Genomic DNA, 19,950 nt, shown 5'->3' with positions numbered 1-19,950 from the left:
CTCTGCTCCTTATTTTTAATTTCAGAGGAGAAAAAAATTAAAAATCAAGAGTACTCAAAGACTTTCCTACGCTAAATAAATACTGGCAGAATTCAGCATTTAGGAACAGATTCTAGCCTTAGTTGTACCCCTGCAAAAAGCTGCTTGTTCATCGAGATCAAATCCTGCAGTACAGACAACAGGACCATCTCTTTGAAACCCAGTGCATCCCGAAGTGCTCCAACCGCGAAATTCGCAGGGTGACCTTGTGAAGTCAGGGGAGCTGGATGAGGCAACCTCCTTGAGTCTTGAAGGCCTATATTTACAAACACTGACTGAGATCTGTCTTCAGCTATGCTGACTGTAAAACTAAAAGAGTCCTATTGTAATAAGGTGGCACCGTCTGTAACACTTAGTGGTTTCTGAGCCAGAGACATGCCCGTGAATCTGATATTTGATAAGCCTTGAAGTTGTTCTGTTGCTGATAGCGAAAGAGTGAGACGTGGGAAGGGGCGACTACCTGAGCAACCTCTGATGCCGGGGCAGAAGAAAGCTTTCCGCTAGCATTTAAGGAATGGTAAGAGAGAAAGAGGAGGTCACGAGGCAGCTGTCTGTCGTCTCCCACCAGGCACCCTTTTCCCTGCTGCCGTAACCGCGCTGGGAGGACGTCATATTTCCAGAGGTGGGCGGTTTTCAGATGTCACCAGGACAAGGAGGAAGAATTGAGCGACCCACCGTGGGGAGAGACCCATGCTGGGTTTCCCAGTCTAATTCAGATGTCACACAAGGGTATTTTTTTTTTTTATTGGCTCTGAGTTCAGTACTCGGGTGTGAGCCCCACACGCTGTGGGACCGGAGAGTGTGCGATCCCAGCCCACCCCTCCTGCGTACAGGGGCAGAAGGGAAGTCGGCAGAAGGATTTATTTGGTGGAGAGGACCGGCACAGGCACCTTTGAAGTAACTGCTAATCTGTGTAACCACGGAAATTTTTACTAAGGCTCCTCGGAGACCGCGGGCAGACCACTAAACAAATACTCCGGGGGTGAGCTGACAGAACTCGCCTCCCCGCAGGGGCCAGGCACCACAGGCGCGGCCAGGCCTGAGCGGTGAGGCCTCCTGCCAGCGCCTTGGGCTGGGCCTGGCTACCTTCACCCGCTCCCTCTTGGTGGAGGGCCCTCCTTGGAAACGGGCTCCATTACCAAACACTATTAACCGTGGGACAGAGCTCGCCTGTGGGCCGGTCACTGCAGGTTGGCGGTGCCGGCATTTATCGCTCAGGTAGGCCTGCGGAGGTTGGGGGCCCAGCTGCTTTACGGGGAAAAAGAACTTGCCTGTGTGAATATTAATTCTTTGTTGGCTTAGATCCTAGGTGACGGCAGATCAGAAACACGTCCACACATCCGCGTCTTTTTCTGGAGCTTTCCCTGTCTCTCTGTCTCTTTTATTCTGGTGTTGCATACCAAGAGTTGCAACCCTTTTCAGACCGAGCCCATTTTTATTGTTATCCAGAGCCCAGCACAACAGCGTTTGGGTCCATGGTGATGTTGCTAGGCTGCCCTAATGATGCAGTAACGCTGTTTTGTTTTCCAGCAGGTCATGTCAGTTCGTCCAGATCTTCACCAGCACTATGTGCGGGCCTGCCAAAACTTGGGCCAACCCGAAAACCCCTTCATTGCTCATGTGCTTCAAGAAGCCGATAAAAATGATAAAATGTAAGGAAATAACAAACAACATGTTTCAGATGCTTCTGAAAGTCTTAAACAAGATAGCAGGACAAGGAATTGAACAATGAGAAAGTTCATGCAGTTTCAGGCTTAAACACAAATCATATTTAGCATTTACTGCTGAAGTTCTGGTTTGACTCATCTTGACATCATCTTGGCAGAAGTTTGTAGGTATATATCCCTCTGGGCAGCTTTACAAGCAGTGAAATTAAAAAAAAAGTGAAAAATGTACAGGATGGTGCCTTTGTGTCCCTTAAAGAAGCCAAACCCAGTGTCTAGTCACCCTAACTCCCTTTTGTCTTGCTCCTGCTTAAAAAGGCTCAGCTGCATCCAGTTAGCTTCCAGCTGGTAATGCTTCCCTGAACTGTCTCTGAATCCTGCCAAGGTATTAACCACCAAAATTCTCTCTCATTATGTGGTTAGGTAGGGCATCCTCTCATGAGTGCTCCTGGGGTCAAAGTTAATTGTGTTTTGGAGAGAAAACCTGAGAAAATACAGCCTAGTGAAACAGTTTGTGTTAGGTTTTGATCCTGAGGGCAGGATAGAGTAAATAAAGGAAAGGGAACAAGTAAAAAGTTGATGATGAGGTAACCTCCAGGATAGTCTTTATTTCCATCTACCTTCCCCATATCTTGCTCCTTCCTGCTTTGTGTGGGTGTGTGCTAAGTGTGATCTTGCAGCTGTGCAGTGTCTTCAGAAGGGCAGCGCTGAGGTACAGCTTGAATCATGTCATCTGTCATGGTGTTACCAAAGGTGGCAGCAGCTAACTGCACACAAACACATCAGCAAGGGCAAGCATGGATACACTTCTTATCTGGAGAGAGAATTCATTTTTCTGTATCATTTTACTTCTCCCCAAGTGCTTACATTTTTATGTTACAGCAGGTGGACAAAAGGGATCACATTAAAAGTAGCTGGAAATAATCATCTAGTGCCTGTGCAGAGAGTTACAGATTACGATCTTCAAGTTCTTGCCTCTGTCTTGCACAATACTGTATTTGTCACAGGTAAGCTTTTTTCATGTATGTTTGACATTGCTGTGCTAATATAAGAAAACATAAGCAGTCTTGATTTCAGCCTTGATTCATCTTTGTTTCTTTTTCTTCAGAGATCAGTTAATAGCAGATAGGCACCTGTCACGTTCTTCATTCTTCATCTTTTTCAGGTTTGGATCTTAGGTGTAATGTTTTGACTGATGCTGGAGCAAAGCACATGGCAACATTCCTCCAGGTGCCAAAATGATGTTTGTCATTCAGCAACTTGTAATTTATTTGGCTATTATAATATTTATCTGCGGTAAATTGGAGACAAGAATGCATTGGTTTGGCAAAATTCTATTAACTTTAACTTTCACATCCAAATCCATCCCACTAGAATCTTAGTTTGTGTTCTCTGGAGAGATTTTTAATTTCTGGTAGAAAAGCATTTGACATTTGGCAAGGGTGTCATGAAGAAAAAACGCTGGAATAAATTGTGGGGCATATAGGTTTACAGTTCAGTTTAACAAAGGAGGGAATGGTAGTGTCAAGTGTGCCAGGACCTGTGTTTTAGATACTTTATCATCTCTGTTAGTCTTTTTGTAGGTCTAAGCACAGGAAACGTTAATGCTGCCTTTTTGTCATTGTAAGCACCAGAATACAGATGGAAAATGGTGAGTTGCCACTCAGTGCCTGTGTTCCTGGAGCTCAAGGGAGTGCCATTAAGATCACAAAATGCCTGAAGGTCTGCATCTGAGCTTGACCACCTGCCTCGTTTGGTCATGCTGAGCACGTGGGTCCCTAAGTGGTTTCTGTAAGCCCCATGAGGACCTACACACTACATGTTTTTCTGCCCTTCCCTCATCATCGGACATACTTTGGCATTCTTTAACTATTTCTCCAAATCAGGGGCTGCCTGAAATGCAGCGAAGGACAGAGGTTTTGAGTACATATATGATGCATTTCCTTTTTGAAAAATGCAGGCGTGCTCTGGAAAAAAGTCTCATTGCTTTCTGCTTTGTTTGTTCCAAAGGAAAACTCCACTCTGCGGTACCTTAACCTGATGTTTAATGACATTGGCACAAGTGGAGCAGAGCTGATAGCAAGAGCACTCCATGTGAGTATTTGTCTAGGAGATTTAGACAATGGCATCTAGTTTGACATTTTTGCTTTTGATGAACAGTACTAGCTGTCCTGCCAACATCAGAGCTGGCTGAAAGGGCCTTCTGTCTTCAGTCCATTCAGAGTTTTGCTGTGTCACAGGGATTGCTTGTTTTCCCAAGGCAGACTTCAGAAATCAGATTTCACACAAGAGAAAGTTGCACTGTGCGGCCATTAACACTTAATTATTGCAGCTATCGCAACTGGTCTTCTCTGTGTGAAAAATGCTATGCTATGCATTATATTATATTATAATTACAATAATGCATAGCATGCCATTATAATATATTATAATATATTGTATATTTTTATATATATGTAATCCCATCAGGTTTTTCCTTTTTTTTTTTTAATTGTATTAAATTTGCCTGTACCTTGATGTCAATATTTGTCTTGATTCAAGATGTCTGAGACATGTTTTCAAACCTTCTCACAGCAGCAGCATAAAAACAAGTTTGTTATTTTTAATGTGGTTTCCCAAGGAAATGAGGCTTGTGTGTACGATCTGTTGTGTTTGTGACATGAGATTCAGGTGAACCCTTCCTTCCTCCTTCCTAGTCTTTGAACTCCAAACCAATTTCAGCTAAATTTGAGAGGCCTCCAAAATGCTAATGTTGTACGGTAGATTGTACAACACTGGGCTTGCAAACAACCCCCAAAGCTGTTTGTGCAGCCCCGTGGCAGCGTTTGCTGAGCAGGTGAGTGGCAGGACCTGACCAACCGGGCAGCCCCTTGGGCCAGGCAGGGGATCCGGGGTGAAGGGGGTGTGTTACTGAGGGAGGGCGAGGGAAGGAGGTGCTGTAGCGAGGTACCGCAGCAGGGGAAAGGGTACCAGGGACATGTGGAAGACACAAAAGCCGTGTGAAACCGGGCTTCATTAGTTCTGCTGCTCACAGAACTACTTGTTTCGTAATCACTTAATCATAATCTCTGGTAATGAGTGATTATGGTGGTACTGAGGAATTAAAAATACAAAACTACTCTGTGTTGCATTTAGGGCTATGACAGTGAATGGATATTTCGTATCCATTGAAATTCTGTGGAGAGTGAGGGGAAAGACATTGACTTGACCCCTGATCAGAACTCTATATTGCCAGTCCAACAGAGACTCACACCCTGGTTTGACTGTGCACCAAGTAGTCCTACTGAAGGCAACCAGCTTCACTGAGCTTTGACTGGCCATGTGATTTAAAGGGCTATTAAAAAATAAAGCAAATTATATTCTTGTTTAGAATATGCTTACTAGATTTACATCTGGTTTTATATAATTTGCATTTCAGCTGCCAATTTAGGCAGAAATATCTGCCTGGATTATTTTAATGAGTGTGAAATTTGGGAACTTGGGAGAAACAAAAGTTTTCAAATATTTGAGTGTTGCTTCCAGACTCTCATGCGTTTGATTCCACTGAGGGGAGCCTGAGCCAAGTGCTTAGTCAGTGTTATCCCTTAGACACAATTCTTCTGGAGGGATGTTTTGTCTTCATGTGACAACCAGCAAGACTCGCAGGAAGGAGGACAGTGTTGTTTTTCAGGCCATTTAAAAGGAATCGATTTTTTAATTATTATTTTGTCTAGAGGAATGAAACTCTTGTGTATTTGAGAATGACTGGAAACAAAATAGGAAACAAAGGTGGAATGTTCTTTGCTTCAATGCTACAAATTAATTCAACCTTAGAGAAGCTGGATCTTGGAGACTGCGATATGGTGAGTAACCCAGTAAAATTATCAGCAATAACATAAGTCTTTCAAGGGTGTTACAAAGGTCCTGCAGTGCTTAATTGGGGGAAAATGCCATCCATTGTAATTGATTTTACATTTTGTGATAGTTGGAGGTAACAATATATAATAATGCAATGTGTACTTGGAAAGGCATGTTGCATAAAACACCTGTGAAATCATAACTGATGATAGGTTAGAGCCACTATGTCCCTGGGAATTCAGGTGCTTGGCTTTCACATTTGCAAGGTTTGTTCCTGCTGTTCAGTTCTGTTATGCTGTCTAAGTCCTGTGTAATTCACATTGCAGAAAGGACTTCTTATTCCCTGGAGGTTCTCTTCCTTCTAAAGCATGCAGTGCTGTAATGCCTGAAAGTCAACCAGTCCCATAGCTCTGCTGCCCGCGTCAGAGCTGGATCCGTACAGGACATAGGCATGAGAGTGCTGAATTGAGTAGAAAGGCACCCAATTTGATCGTAGATAACGTGCCGCCTCCTAGAGTTGGGTGCTGTGAGACTTCTTACACGGTGCACAGGGACAGTCAGGAGGATAGAAATGGGTCACTGCACTAGGCAGGGTGCTTCCCACTCCAGCTGGTAAAAGTCTGTGGATGGCTTTTAAAAACCTGTGGGGTACAGCTGGAGGGGGCAATTAGAGCTGTGAACCTCCTCCTGGTGCAAGGTCCCAGCTCCTGACTGATGGCATGTCCTTGTGTGATCACATTAGAGGGGCTGGAAGGTGGAAGTGGTTCTTCTCCCTGCCTGGGAGAATTTGGTCCCGTATTTTGCCCTCCAGGAGAATGCCCTAATCAAGCTAGAAGTCAAATTTAAGACAGGCCACTCTCAGCCTTCCTGTTAAGGGTGTTCATCTTTTCAGCAGATAATGAAGCGTACGTTGGACAGAAGGAGTAAGTTTGACTGTATGTAACCTAACAGTTACGACTGTCACCTGGGGGCAGGGAAATAGCTGGGGTCAGACGAAAATTTTATTATACTTGTTTCCTGGAATTACAGAATTTGGTCCTGAACTAGAAGGGGGAATACTTCTCAGAAACTGTGGAGCGTGTTATGAAAACATAAACAAGGGAAGTGTAGCCAGCGTATGATTTATTTGAAAGCTTAATAAATTTATGCTTGGTAGGGAGTTGACAGAAAACTGATTTAAAACAAAATAGCTTTGGGTGTAGACCAGCCTAATTGGAAAATAACATAAATATAAAGTAGGGAACAAATGAGAAGGAAATACAAAAATCTGAACTGTGTTCTAGACTCTCACTACTCTGTACCACATTAATTTGCCTTTAGCATGAATTTACCTAGTGGATAAATGTTACCTAAGGTTTTTACCGAAGACCTTAGGGAACACACGCAACACAATTTAATTCATAAATCAGGAAAAGCAAAATACAGGATCAATTAAATGGACATGTATCTTTGAGATACATTATTCTTGCTTTTTATTTTCTGAGTTGCCAAATTTCCTGGTCATTTGTACTTCTTAATCTAATTCCACTCTATTATTCCATAGGGAGTTGGCAAAATACATTGTGTCTGTAAGCATTTGCCTGCTGCACTTGCATCTCTCCAGAATACGTGGAGACAGAAATAATAGTATTTCCAATCTGAGCCCATTTGATGTTTTTGATCTTCTGACATCAATTCTAAGAAGTCATGGTAATTTGGTATCTTGATCTATATATTGGACAGCTTTCTCTAAAGGGCTTATTTATTTTCATTTCCAGGGTACGCAGTGTCTAATAGCAATAGCAACAGCCCTGACTCAGAACAGATCAGTCAAAGCAATAAACCTAAATCGTCCTTTACTGTACAGCCAAGCGGTATGTAAGTAGAATGTGGTGTCAGCTCAGTCAGAGAGAAGCATAAGTAAAGTCAGTACTGATGTACATATGGACAGCTGAACTACACTGCGCTCTGGGTTTCCTTACAAAGTTAAGAAAATGGTTGCAGAAATATTCTTTTTCTGTGCCAAGTTTTGTGCAGTCACAGACTGCCCCTGTTTAACTAGAATGTTAATTTTTTAAAAATTTCTTGGTACATCTGCATTTGTTAAATAATGGGCTAGTGGAGAGGGCTTGGTATTGGAGAACCAAGTCTTCCTTCTGCTGTTACAGCATGGAGAGTTTTATGTGTCGTTCAGCAAACTGAGGGAGAAATGCTATTTAGCAGGAAAGGAGGGGAAGAACAAAAGGCTACTGTTTATCTGAGCAGTGCCTACATGGGCAATTGCCAGAGCCCACAGCCTAAAGAAGAAAGGCAGACTTCAGCAATATGCCATATTCACTGAGCTGGGTGGTTTTGTTGTTTCAATATCTGAACTTGAAGCATGAATTTAACAAGTGAATGAACCCCATCAGTGTAAAACCTATGATGCATTTGTTAGCCAAAACAAAGACACAAACCCTCCAAAACAATCGAGCACAGAAAAGAGAATCTGCAAGGCAGTGTTTGCTGGGGGCTGCTCCACAGGCAGGCGTGCAGAGCTGCAGGGCTTTCGCTCGCAGGCAGGCAGCTCCTGCACATCACTGTCCTGCAGAAGCCTTGGCTACAGAGCTGGTCGCGGCAGTGGCTTCACCAGACCGGCAGCAGTTGCCAGACGTCTGCGATAGGTACGGTATTTTCCTGATGGCAGGGTAACGAAGTTAAACTGTCATGAAGGCCAGATCTTCCTAAATTCACACAGGTGAATTTAACAGTTTAAACAGATTTTAGTTATTTCTTTTCTACTAAGACAGGGCTTGATCTGCCTAAACCCAGTTCTAGAAATAAATTTAAACTATAAACTACTGCTATTGAAAATATAGGCCATTAAGGCCCTGGTCTGTATCTGTGGGAGACTATAGTTGCCGTTGTTCCCACCTGCAACTCTTATCATTTTCTGAGGCCTCTGTGTTGTTGCCTTATTTTTGACACACAATATACACTCAGGTTTTTTCTGAACTAAATGTACAGCTTCAAAATGAACTTACTTTGTGTTACAGTGACAAGACATATTTTTTCCCATAACAATCCTGTTTCTTTTAATGAAATAATAGATTAGCCTCATGACAAAATACTTCTAATGTTAGTGAAGACTGACTCAAATGTTCAATTTTTTAGGAGCAATGACTGTGAGGAAAACTGATTAGACATAATGATTCAAACATTGATGCTTCTGATATTTGCAGGGATGTATATAGTACTGTAAATCTGTAAAGATCTTTCTGGTATTTTTCATTCTTTATTTTCAGTGTTATCACAATATATTGTTTCCTGGCTATTTTTAATACAATATACAAAATAGGACACTACTGATAACCAAATCTTGATGTTGTGCATCTCCTCTTTACTGAAGCGAGACCTGATCTTATTGTAAAGTACGGCTTAATAATGAGTGTACTTTTTTAGGAAGAGACCAGCGTTCATGTAGCTCTGATGTTGAAAAATAACTCTTCTCTCGTGGAACTACACTTGTGCAAGCATGAAATGAAAAACTTTGGTGTAGAGCGACTGTGTGAAGCATTGTATGAAAACTCCAGCCTGAGATACCTTGATCTTAGCTGGTAAGAATTATGATGTGACATAGCCCTGATGAACATTAGAAACTGATTTTCTTAGCACCTTTTAAAAAAAAATGTGTGCATCTCTCTTTCAGTAATAAAATAACCCATGATGGTGTAAAATTTTTGGGAGAACTACTAAAACAAAACCAAACCCTGGAAATCCTAGATCTTAATGCAAACCGAATAGAAGATGATGGAGCCATCTACCTGAGTGAAGCCTTGGCTTTGTACAACAGGACTCTTCAAGCGTTAGTAGTTACTCAACTTCCTCAGAGACTGCAGGTGTACAGACTCAGATGATAAGGAATTTGGACTTTGCACTGGCTGAAGTGACATCAAAGCTGTGTGCTTTGATGTTGATCAAAATAGAAAAGTCAGGAAGTTCTGAACTTTTTGGTCCATTTTTCCTTCTCGGGAGGAAAAAAACGTGAGTGACAGATTTGGGTGGGATTCCTTTGCTAGCATAGGCCTCTCCTGCCATGTGAGATGCCCCAAGACTTGCGAGGCATTCTCGGGTGCTAGAGGTTGAGCCACAGCTCCTCTGAGCCCCGCAGCTGGAGAGCGGGCAGGACGTGCCAACGCATTTTGGACAGCACAGGAGGCCTGCGTTTGGTAACGGAATGAAGTCCCCTGTAGCTTCACGTGAGCTAAAGGAGTAAAACATGAGGCCAAGACGTGCCATTCAGTCCCATGTGCTAATGCCTTCCCACACTGCCAGGCCTACTCAGAACTCATCCCCTTTTCCTTGTACTTCCTTTATTCCTTCTTGTATCCGTTGCTGTGTGGCCTGACATATGCTTGTTCTACTTTGGGGTTTTTGAGGTTGACGCTTAGATCAGTTTTGTAGTGGTTCATCTTACATGTGATTCACAGCTTTTACAGTCATTCTAAGGAGAGAGGGGCGTGGGGGAAGGCAATTAGATCTTATTAGTTCTTTTTGCAACTTTAAAGTGTAAGTCCCTGTGGTGCACAAGCGAAAACAAACCAAGAGCTGTACATCTTCTGAATTTTAAGATAATCAGATTCCATGCAGGGATAAGGCACTATATTTGTTGATTCTGATCTTCAACACTTAAGAAAATCCTCCATTTAAGTTAGCTTCCGGGTGAAGCCGAAAGAGCTATAATCTCTCTACCAGGGTGTATTTTGTAGCCTGCATTAAACCGTGCACTGGCAGGATGTAAAAGCTGATCAAAGGTGTTACTTGAAGCTGTTAAGTTTTAAGTAGCAGACTAAGGAGGTGGCGGCTGCTAGGTGCCTCTGAAAGCCTTCCAGGTTCACTAATATAAAAATAACTGCCACTCCGCAAAGATCAAAGCTTAGCCTGGATAAATGCCAAGGCCCTGGTTTCAAAGCAGAGTAGGGATGAGACCTGGCCACCAGGCAGGCAGTCACGGACACTCAAGAACTAGATAGTGAACAACCTGGCTGCATGAGTCATGGAAATGCCTTGAGAAATACTCCAAGTCCATAGTCTAAACTGCCTTTAGCAACCTAGAAAAGATTTCACAGTAGGGCTGAACTCGATACAAATAAATAATTACATTATTAATAACAAATATAAAATTTAAATATACATATGCAATATAATATATAATGATTAAATATAAGAATAAGTCATAGTTAAAGTCTTAGTTTTAACTAAGAGATGGGAATCCTGCGGTTTGACTCACATTTGCATAACTATTTTCTCTGTTTGTTAGGTTGTCAGTAGTAAGCAACAATATAAGTGGCAAAGGACTTTTAGCTCTTTCAGATGCAATGAAAACAAACATGGAACTTTCCTATATTTACATTTGGGGGAACAAATGTGATGAAGCCACCTGTAGGGTAAGCATTTGCTTCTGAACTCTTCTAAGAGGGTTGGATTTTGTTTGTTTCTTCTAAGTTGTTTCTACAATCATTGGGAAGACTACAGCAATTTGTGAACAAGATACCTGATTTACTCTTTTTCTTAAAAGTAATTATAATATGGTGGTGCTGCAATGAGACTCACTGAACATCAGCATCCTGAAATCGTTAAGTACTCACCTACTGCATTATCTTCTAGAGCCTTCACTGCAGTCAAAGTGGAATGTCAGATGTCAGATTCTTGTTCTCGTTCATTTCAGGCATTTTCAGAATTAATTCAGACGGGCCGCTTGAAACTTAATTGTACAGACGTGGAACCCTACGAAGTGGATGGGCACGTTCACCTTGCAGAGCTCTCCCATGGCCTTAAGAAGCATTACTACTGGACACCAAGTTGTGAGGAGGCAACCGACAAAGATGCTAATGCCAGCCTGGCAATTGTAGCTGTGTCAGAGCACTTGTGAGTGAGGTAGCAGCTTGATGCACTCTCTGTGCTTGAGGTTTTCCTACCTTGTTTCTAGTAAAATAGATTATATCAGTATCAAACTTGCTACATGTTGTTTCCTCAGTCTAGAAGGAATCTAAAAACACTTGAAGTGGCTTTTAGAACACTTCATTAGAGATAAAATATTGAACATGGGACCTTAGAATTTGTTGCTAAAAAAGCTCAAGCTATTAAAAGCCGATTAATATGAAAATGCACTAATTTTGCCGCTGTTGTTGTGCACGATCTCCTTTGCTTTACCATGATTAGCTGTAGTTCCAGGGTTCCCAGGCAATAGATTTAGTGCAATAACATGCTAGGAGGAAAAGTTTCACCACGGTGTAGCACACTAAGCATGACACTAGTTATTCAGACCAGTAACAGGGAGTAGAACAGTCACTGACCCATGTGAAGAGTTTAGACTGCAGCAGTGCAGATGCATGACCTGCATCCTAGCAGCTGAACTACTCTGCTCTATTAGGAGACCTTCTCAGATCAGGATTTTTATCAAGTGCTGCTTATTTAAAAAAGATGCCGGGGCTGGTTGGGAGCAGCAGCAGAGCCTCCGGCTGGAGTATCATGACCACAGCGTCCTCTCCCACACGGCAACTGCAGAGGAAGAGCTGTCGTTGCCCTTCCTGGGCTGTGGTCTTTGCAGCCGGGTTTCCACGTAGCAGGGAGAGCCCATAGGTAACATTAGTGTGTCTCTGCAGGCTGGAATAAGGCCAGGCAGATCCAACTGACAAAAACTTACACCCAGGACTGCCGCTGGGTGTTGCTTGAGAGCAGATCAGATGTGCTGTAGAACAAGGTTCCTGTTGAAGCTGAAAGAGGTTTGGGTAAACCCATTTGTCTGCTGCGGTGCTCTATCTACTCTCTCCTTTTACTTAGTAATGGCATGCTTTTGATCTTTATCCAAGAGTGACTTTTTTTTAAATGAACTAAAGCATAAAGCCACTACAATGCTGGAACTTTAAAGCTAGTGAACCTACTTTACTGGTATATAAATGGTATTTTGATTACCTTGCAGCACGTACTTGTTTCTTGTACTACAAATGAAAAACGCCAAACTTGGTTTCATTATTTCTTCCCGTCTCTTGAAAACTGTTTAAAAAGTTTTATATCGTTACAGCCATGTGGCAACTCCTACACATGACTAAGACAAGATATGCATATAATGGTAGTTAAAAATTGTTTAATGGTTTAGATACAGACTTCTCAGAATTCTGGGAATCACTCAGCTTGTTTCCTTTGTACACCTGCTCTGCTCCTACCTGTAGGAGTGACTAGATCTACGCTCCTAAACAGAAACGAATGACCAAATAGGACAGCAGAGGTTTGCTCAAAGGCTTTCACTAGTGCAATCTTGTGCATGTCTAAACGTGCCTGTTTGTTAAAAAATAGTATAGAATAAATAACAGAATAATCCTTGAATGTATGTGTATGCAGGCAAAATACCTACGAGATGGAAGCATGAGGGGGAAAAAGGTAAGACAGTAATTTCAACAATAATACCTAAGCAGCAGTGATGCAATTGCTGATGTTGTGATTCTGTATTATCACGATGGTTGTGTAGAAACAAAGAGATGTGTGGATACCCCTTACCAAGCTGAAATGACCAAAGTGGTACTGATAGCTGTTGTAAGCTTTAGGTTGTGGGGTTTTTTTTTCTCCCCTCCCAACAGAAGTTAGTCAGGCTCTGAAAAGCACTTAGTATTGTAAGAGGACTTAGAGGAAAGCCCACAGAGCAGGTATGTTTGTTCTACCACACACAAGTTGACATGGAGAAGTGACATGGAGGTCTCTTTCCGCCGCCTCAACCTTCTTGCCTGCTAGTGACAGTGTTTAAGACCTGATCAAGCTTTCTTCACCCTCTGGACCAGGAGTTAGCCCATGTTCTCTTCACAGAGTAGCTTAACAGATGTGATTGATACCCAAAAAGTGAGGGCAGAGCAGAAGACCAGAAATGAATTATCTCTGTGGCCCGCACAGGGACATCTTAGTCATCTTGTTGAGCACAAAGACAGGAGCTTGCAACTATTGTTGCACAGAAGAACAGAGCCACGAAAACAAAACTTGAGGATACACAGAACGTGATTGCTTGAGAAGCTGCATGCTATGAAAATTCTTAATTTGAAAAGAAATTTGGCCTTTATTATCAAAGCTGTTATTTTTCTGAGTGTTGCCGCTCTGGAGCGTTGCAGGTTATAGTCCAGAGTACTCTCAGTACTGAGACTGATGACAGAATTTCTTGCCAGAAAGACCACTACAAGATTCAGATCGAGGTATGTTTTTACCATGTATCTTTCATAGAATAGAATCACAAAATGGTTTGGGTTGAAAGGGACCTTTTAAAGGCCATCCAGTCCATCTCTCCTGCAGTGAGCAGGGACATCTTCAACTAGAGCAGGTTGCTCAGAGCCCCATCCAACCTGGCCTTGAATGTTTCTTTCCCTTGTCCTGTGTATGAGGTTCAGGCCAATTTCATTGCCCAAGTCTTAATTTACCTGTATGAATGACATTCATTAATCTGGTGTGGCAACAGGGACCCAAATCTACCCAGTCAGATCCAACTCCACCAACAGCAGTATTTTTTGATAAGATGGCAACGATATCATCTACAAAATGTAACAGGATAAATTGCATCTACTTTCAAAATTGCTAGCGTCTGTTTTTGAAATATTTTTACACTGTCTGAACTCTTGTTTAATGGCAAGATGTTTGGCCCAAAATAACACTCTGTATTATTGACAACATCCATACAAATAGCTCATCTGTTACAGTTTACTTGGATATTCCTTTGTAAGAAAGGGCTGCAGAGTAATTCTTACTGAACTGAGGTATAAACAGCTTCCTGCAAACTAAAATAATTATTTATGCAGAAACCTGTATTGTTCAGAGAGTCCTACGCCAGAGACAGTTACTGCTTTGCTTTCTCTGAAAGCCAAACCTTGAAATTCTTAAAAGATGTATCTTGTGTTCTTTGGAAGGAGAGAATTTACATAGGCTCGAAATTTTTGCCATGGCCTTCTGAGTAAGTTATTTTAGTAGCAAAAGCAAGCATAAATCTGCACCATAAGCCATTGTTTTGGCTTCTAGAACTCACAGTACCTTGCCAAAAGGCAGCATTTTTTCCCCAATTTAAAGGGAAGGAAAAAGACTGACCAGCAGGTCAGTGGTACAACATAGGTGCCCTAAGCCCTGCTGTGTGCTCTAGCCACCACAGCACCTTCTGTAAAATTAAACAATCTAGTAAAAATAAGTTGATACAAATTCTGAATATCTACTTCAGCATAAAAAGTACATCTTCAAAGCACTCTGTAAAAAAACCCCAACAAAACCCCAAAACAAATACCAACCCTCTCAACACCTCAAAACAAGTGGAAAAAAATTAGCCTAAGAGTCATTACACTGGATTGAATAAAGTTTTTTTGTTTAATTTAGTTTGAACAGACCCCAAATATCTCCTGTGAGAAAAACCCAGGTGTGTTCGCTGCTGAGAAGACACTGTGGTAATCCTTGCTGCGCAAAGGGCCACCGCGCGTCCTTCTGACAGGGTGCTTTGGTGGTGGTGATGTTAGACTGCTTCCCTCCTCCTTTTGTTGCTACCCCTTACAGTTATAAACAGGAGACACAAGGTGAGGGAAAATTACAAAACAAGTTTATTAAAGTCTAACATAAAACACTTCAGGCTAAATATGTACAATTCCCTCCCTTCCCAGGGGATTATAAAATTGAGAGTTGAGCTATATACAAATAACAGAGGAAAAATTGTATATACATGAAAGGTATTTTAAAAATAATTTAACCAAAAAATCAGTTATTAGTCCTTATCTGAACTTAATTCTGCAAGGCTTATTGACAGCCTCGCCAAGATCACAGCCCTGAAATCCTTAACATGGGACTTGTCCATACTTGAAAGTTTTTTTGAAACACTTGATTTCAGAAAAGTCGTCCTGCTTTTGTGCCCACATTCAGGCACACATGTGGAAGTGTCATACAAGGAGCTATTCTCACATAACTTATTTCCAGACAGCTGGAAATTTCTAGATGCAGAATAACCGATTCAGGCAAAACTTGCACCAACTTCAGTCCAAAATTGACTGAAACGGTACTGAAACAATGGTGTGACAAATCATGTCGTCTCCTCTAAATTACTGTTAATGGAATTACTCGAATTCCCTCTCTCATTTTGCAGGTACGTCTCAAGGAGGAGATGTCTGCCTAGAAAGATTCAGTCTTTCCCACATTAATCCCTTACAGAAATGATCAACACTGTTATAAACCTTGTACCTCCAAAACGAACTCAGAATCCTTAAGCCTAGGAATTAGATGTGCAGCCCATTTCCATGCATCGCTATTGGCCAAAGGTACAGTACAGACCTGCTTCTTCAGGTCCTACAGTACCCAGCCTGATCACACCTACAAATATGTATTTTTTTAAATATATATATATGTTTAAAATCTATATTCTAGTAAATGAATACAGTTCATAGAGATCATACCTCAGCAGCTGAGATATCTTCACGAAAGATGAGGATAAAAATCAAGACTCTCAGATGGTGATTCAAGAGTGCAGGTCACTAAATTATTGCTCCAAGACAAAACTACAAGCCTGTGTATTCTATTAAGAAAGGTTAAAATTGTTGTCTTGTAAAAAATAATCATTATCTTCTTGTCTATAGAGAAAACTAAATGACTAATAAAGCAAGTGTTACTGTTATAAGTATCTAAACAAATCCTGTATAAATCTAAGCACTGTATTTTTTAAAAAGTCTGAAATCTAAGAATACAGTAATAAACTATAATTTTAGAAATATAAAACCAGTCCAAACAAACATTGTTATGGAATGCATATTCTATGTAGGAATATGATTTTTTAAATTTTTTTTTTTTTTTCTAGCGCTACTTCTTTCTTGTGATCTTTTGTCCTGGATATGGTAATCTCCAGATACTTTTCCTCAGATAACAGCAGCAGATCTTTAGTTTATCTTCCAAAGCAGTTAAATTTATTGATCATATGGTATTGTTTTCAGTATTCATGACTAAGCCTATGTCTATCCCAAGACTTCTGCTCTATTTTCAAGAGAGAGAAAGTAAAGAGGAACCTTAGGACAAGCTACACAGAGTTCACATTTTTTACACAGAGTCAAGATCCCGATCTTTGTGGTTCTTCAGTCTTAAATGGCAAGGCTAAGGGAATCCCTCAGGTGCTACATCAACAACAGGAGCTACAAAAGAAAATGGGTGAAGAAAGGGGGAAATGCCAAACAAACCAAAAAGAGAGTACTTCATCCATTGTCCTTTTCCAGCATTATGAAGGACATAAGCTGTTCATAAATGTTGTAGTTCAGATAAGCAAAGCAAGTAAAGGTCAGGCAGGTATGGCGATAATTAGCTTCAGCTAATAATTAGAGAGTTAGAGATGCCTGCATTAAGAATGTTCCCAGTGAATATGGTTGTACTCCTTGCTGTCTGTGGTAGACTTTATCAGCAAACGGGCCATAAGTTAAAAGCATAAAATATGATCAAGAAGCAGAGTTTTAAACGTGCCACACACCAAGATGATCAACACAAAGAAGCAAAAGGTCTATTACTTTACAAGTACAAACATGTAGGAAGAGGGGTGAAAAAAAAAAAATCTATAGTCATGCTCAGGAGTCAAGGGACTATTTGCAGAATATTTAAATGAAATCCTCCAGGAAATTTTTCACACGTCAGTTTAAGGTGCAGATTTAATTACTCTATTTAGAACAGAATCAGTGAAGAGGTAGCTCCTATGCTCTTCTATTAATGGGTGTCTGGCCACAAGGCATCAGTGGAAATAAAACGCTAGCACCAAGTAAATAACCAACAAATATCATCTTTAAATGCATTGTTGGTACAGTATTATGACTGTTTCCTTACTATTTGATGATTACTTAAGTAATGCTTACTTTACATTAATGGCACACATTGGCAAGAGGGAGTATAAAAGTATTCCTATTGGTAACTGGTCTTTAACTAATGCCCCTATCAAGAGACTAAAAATGTTGCTTTCAAAAAATTGACATTGCTAGTAATAAAGTATAGCTTTACATAAGTAAGTCTTGCTAGATACCAGTTTTGTGCAGTTACTGTGGACGAGTGACATGACCAGTAAAGCAATACATAAACACTTCAGTTAAATCAGTCCTACTCTTAACAAAACCTTGCCTGGAAGAATATCGATCTGCTCTATTGTATTCTTCCTTAGTGCTCCCTCATTTAGTGTTCACTTACTATTTTCACAGTGAAGTGCAGGATATATTTCCTCTGTTGTACCTACTGTCTAGCACAAGAAGCAGCACTACTGTAAAAAAAAAAAAAGGATTATGAAGCTGTGGTTCATGCCTCACAATTAAGCCAATGCATCTTTCTGTCTCATCTACAACATGCATATTCCAGCTCTCCTTTTGAGCAAATGCTGTTTGTGCCAAACCCAGGGCATTTTAGGGATGTGAAAAATAACTCTGGGACAAGATACAACAATGCTGGATTCACTTAAAAAAAAGAAAAAGTGACTTGTTGGAAAGAATACCCAGTAGTATCTATGCCATTAGAACCCTCCAACTTACTACACTACAGAAAAATGTAACTCTCCTTTACTTGCCTTGTCAGGAAAATATACACAAAAGTAACTTTTCCTCTGGTCAGACTTGAACTGAAGATGGCTACTGCTGGCAGAGAGCAGTAACTCTTTGCAAGCACCTCAGCAGAGCACCAGCCTACCTTCCATCATGTGCCATTCTATCACCTTGGAATGCAGGAGTACAAGCTTGTTAGTACACTCAAATTATGATTTTCCCCTTACACCTATGGGTTAATAGTCTTAAACTATCAAATATGGCTTAAAATGTCTGCTCTCAAATGACATTGTGACACATCAGATCAGGAGGAACATGGGAGGAGATCTCCAAAATACATTAACATATTTAACAGAGAATTCTTAAGGCAGGCATTGCTGGAAAGGAATCGTCTCCTGGAAATCAGTCTTAATCGCAAATTGAAGTTTGATTGTAGATTAGCACAATCCAACAAAAACCAAAAGACAGCACTGCACAATGGAAATGCCTTAAAAGTGTCTGTACACAGAGGAAGAAAAAAAAGAAAGGTCCAATTCAAAAAGTGTGACTGCTTGCTCGATTATGTTCATCCTACCAAATGTATGCAAGTCGACTACCAAATTACCTTGATGGCTCTGTACTGCACTGTCAGTATAATTGCTGCAAGAAAATAAACTGAGGTTCTGAATATCCAGTCACAGCAGATCTTAGCAATGTTTCTGATGAAGGAGACTGACTACCCGTCACAGGAAGCAGCATCTGATGGTCTTCAGTCCCAATGGGAAGGGGAAGTGCTAGAGACATCTCAGAGGGTTTCACATCTATGGACTCTGATAAAGGACTTTTCTGACTCTGAATGGATTCTTGTTCATTGAAAGAATTATCAAGCGCAATAGAATCAGGGGGAGTTTCAGATCCTGGTAGAGGGGAAAAAAGAAAAACACAAAAAAACAAAAAACAAGAAAGAAATGTTCAAAAGCTCCTGCACAAATTCTGCAAATTGCCTCTCAAATAACTGTCAAAACAAACACTTAGCATGTCAAAACTGCCCCGGCAGCTGGGCTGTCAGTGGCTTCAATGTGCTGCGAAGCCAGAATGAGCTGTAAATACAACGTAAGCACTGAGAATGACATCCTCTGCTGCTTGTAGCATGACAGCTAGAGGGATGATGCATTCCAGCTTGATCTCTACTTGGCATGGTACAGAAGATAACAAATCCTTAAGATCACAGTGAAGAAGAGAGCTCTGGAAAAAATGTAATTACGAAGGTTTCCTTGAGATTTTCCACCTCAGAAAATCTAAGAACCACAGCTACATCCTAGCATCCTCTTCTGAGACATCAACGTACAATATATAATTTACCCATAAACTTCTTCAGAAGAAAACATTTGTTAACTCCATCCCAGCCAGACCCAGTAAAGTTTTTATCCAGTCACTTGAGAAATAATTTTTTACTCTTAACTGAAATCACTTTTAATGGATTCTCACTGTCTTCTTGTTTGAAAGCAGTCTGCCACTGCTCCTGAATGGCCTTCTGATGAAGCCAGATCCGATATTTGACCCTTCCTCTTCATCCCAGTGTGCTCCCAAGCCTATTATTTCTGTGGTGAAGCACTCCTGCCTGCTTTCTCCATGAGAGCTGACCTGACTTGGCAGCTCTCCCAGCTCTCTCCCTCAGGCTCTGACCGGCTCTCTCCACACTCACTGCTGCTCTCACCTCGCCCTTGCTTCCACTGGCGCCTTCCTAAATGGGGCTTCTCAAGCTTCTGACATTCAAAGCTGCCTCTGCATATGACTCTTGTTTTCTCATCCTCTCCCTCCCAATCCAGACGTACAGAGACACCTATTATTCCTTCTTCCATATGACAGAGGCAAGAGAACTATTGTTAATACAGTTAACAATATGTATGTGAAAG

General features: G+C 41.2%; 2 protein-coding genes across 3 annotated transcripts in view; one reads left to right on the top strand and one right to left on the bottom strand.

The window, feature by feature from the left end:
* The first annotated feature begins 1,575 nt into the window (after positions 1-1,575).
* Positions 1,576-11,430, top strand: LRRC34 (leucine rich repeat containing 34). The gene is made up of 10 exons (XM_010295140.1): positions 1,576-1,691; positions 2,586-2,710; positions 2,869-2,933; positions 3,714-3,797; positions 5,417-5,545; positions 7,298-7,393; positions 8,961-9,115; positions 9,208-9,363; positions 10,819-10,945; positions 11,227-11,430. Exons 1-10 carry the CDS (start codon positions 1,576-1,578, stop codon positions 11,428-11,430), a joined length of 1,257 nt encoding a protein of 418 aa, XP_010293442.1.
* A 6,961-nt stretch (positions 11,431-18,391) lies between these two features.
* MYNN (myoneurin) overlaps positions 18,392-19,950 on the bottom strand; it is a 9,109-nt gene continuing 7,550 nt past the window's right edge. The window contains exon 7 of one of the 2 annotated variants that reach the window (XM_010295138.1): positions 18,392-18,951. In XM_010295138.1, coding sequence (XP_010293440.1) covers positions 18,683-18,951 — 269 coding nt within the window. In that variant the 3' untranslated portion in view covers positions 18,392-18,682. The remainder of the gene's footprint in view (positions 18,952-19,950) is intronic. The other variant, XM_010295139.1, reaches the window with a different exon arrangement.

This window comes from Phaethon lepturus, unplaced genomic scaffold (assembly GCF_000687285.1).
Source record: "Phaethon lepturus isolate BGI_N335 unplaced genomic scaffold, ASM68728v1 scaffold3549, whole genome shotgun sequence".
Taxonomy (NCBI): domain Eukaryota; kingdom Metazoa; phylum Chordata; class Aves; order Phaethontiformes; family Phaethontidae; genus Phaethon; species Phaethon lepturus.
The sequence above is the reverse complement of the archived record's forward strand: the minus strand, read 5'-3'. Positions and strand labels throughout refer to the sequence as shown.

What these genes read in the sequence shown, in the direction of transcription:
- LRRC34 (XM_010295140.1), top strand. Translation starts at nt 1,576, where the DNA reads ATGTCAGTTCGTCCAGATCTTCACCAGCACTATGTGCGGGCCTGCCAA. An exon ending in ATCTTGGAGACTGCGATATG is followed by an intron (nt 5,546 to 7,297) that starts GTGAGTAACCCA and finishes TTTCATTTCCAG; the next exon opens with GGTACGCAGTGTCTAATAGC. An exon ending in AGATACCTTGATCTTAGCTG is followed by an intron (nt 9,116 to 9,207) that starts GTAAGAATTATG and finishes TCTCTCTTTCAG; the next exon opens with TAATAAAATAACCCATGATG.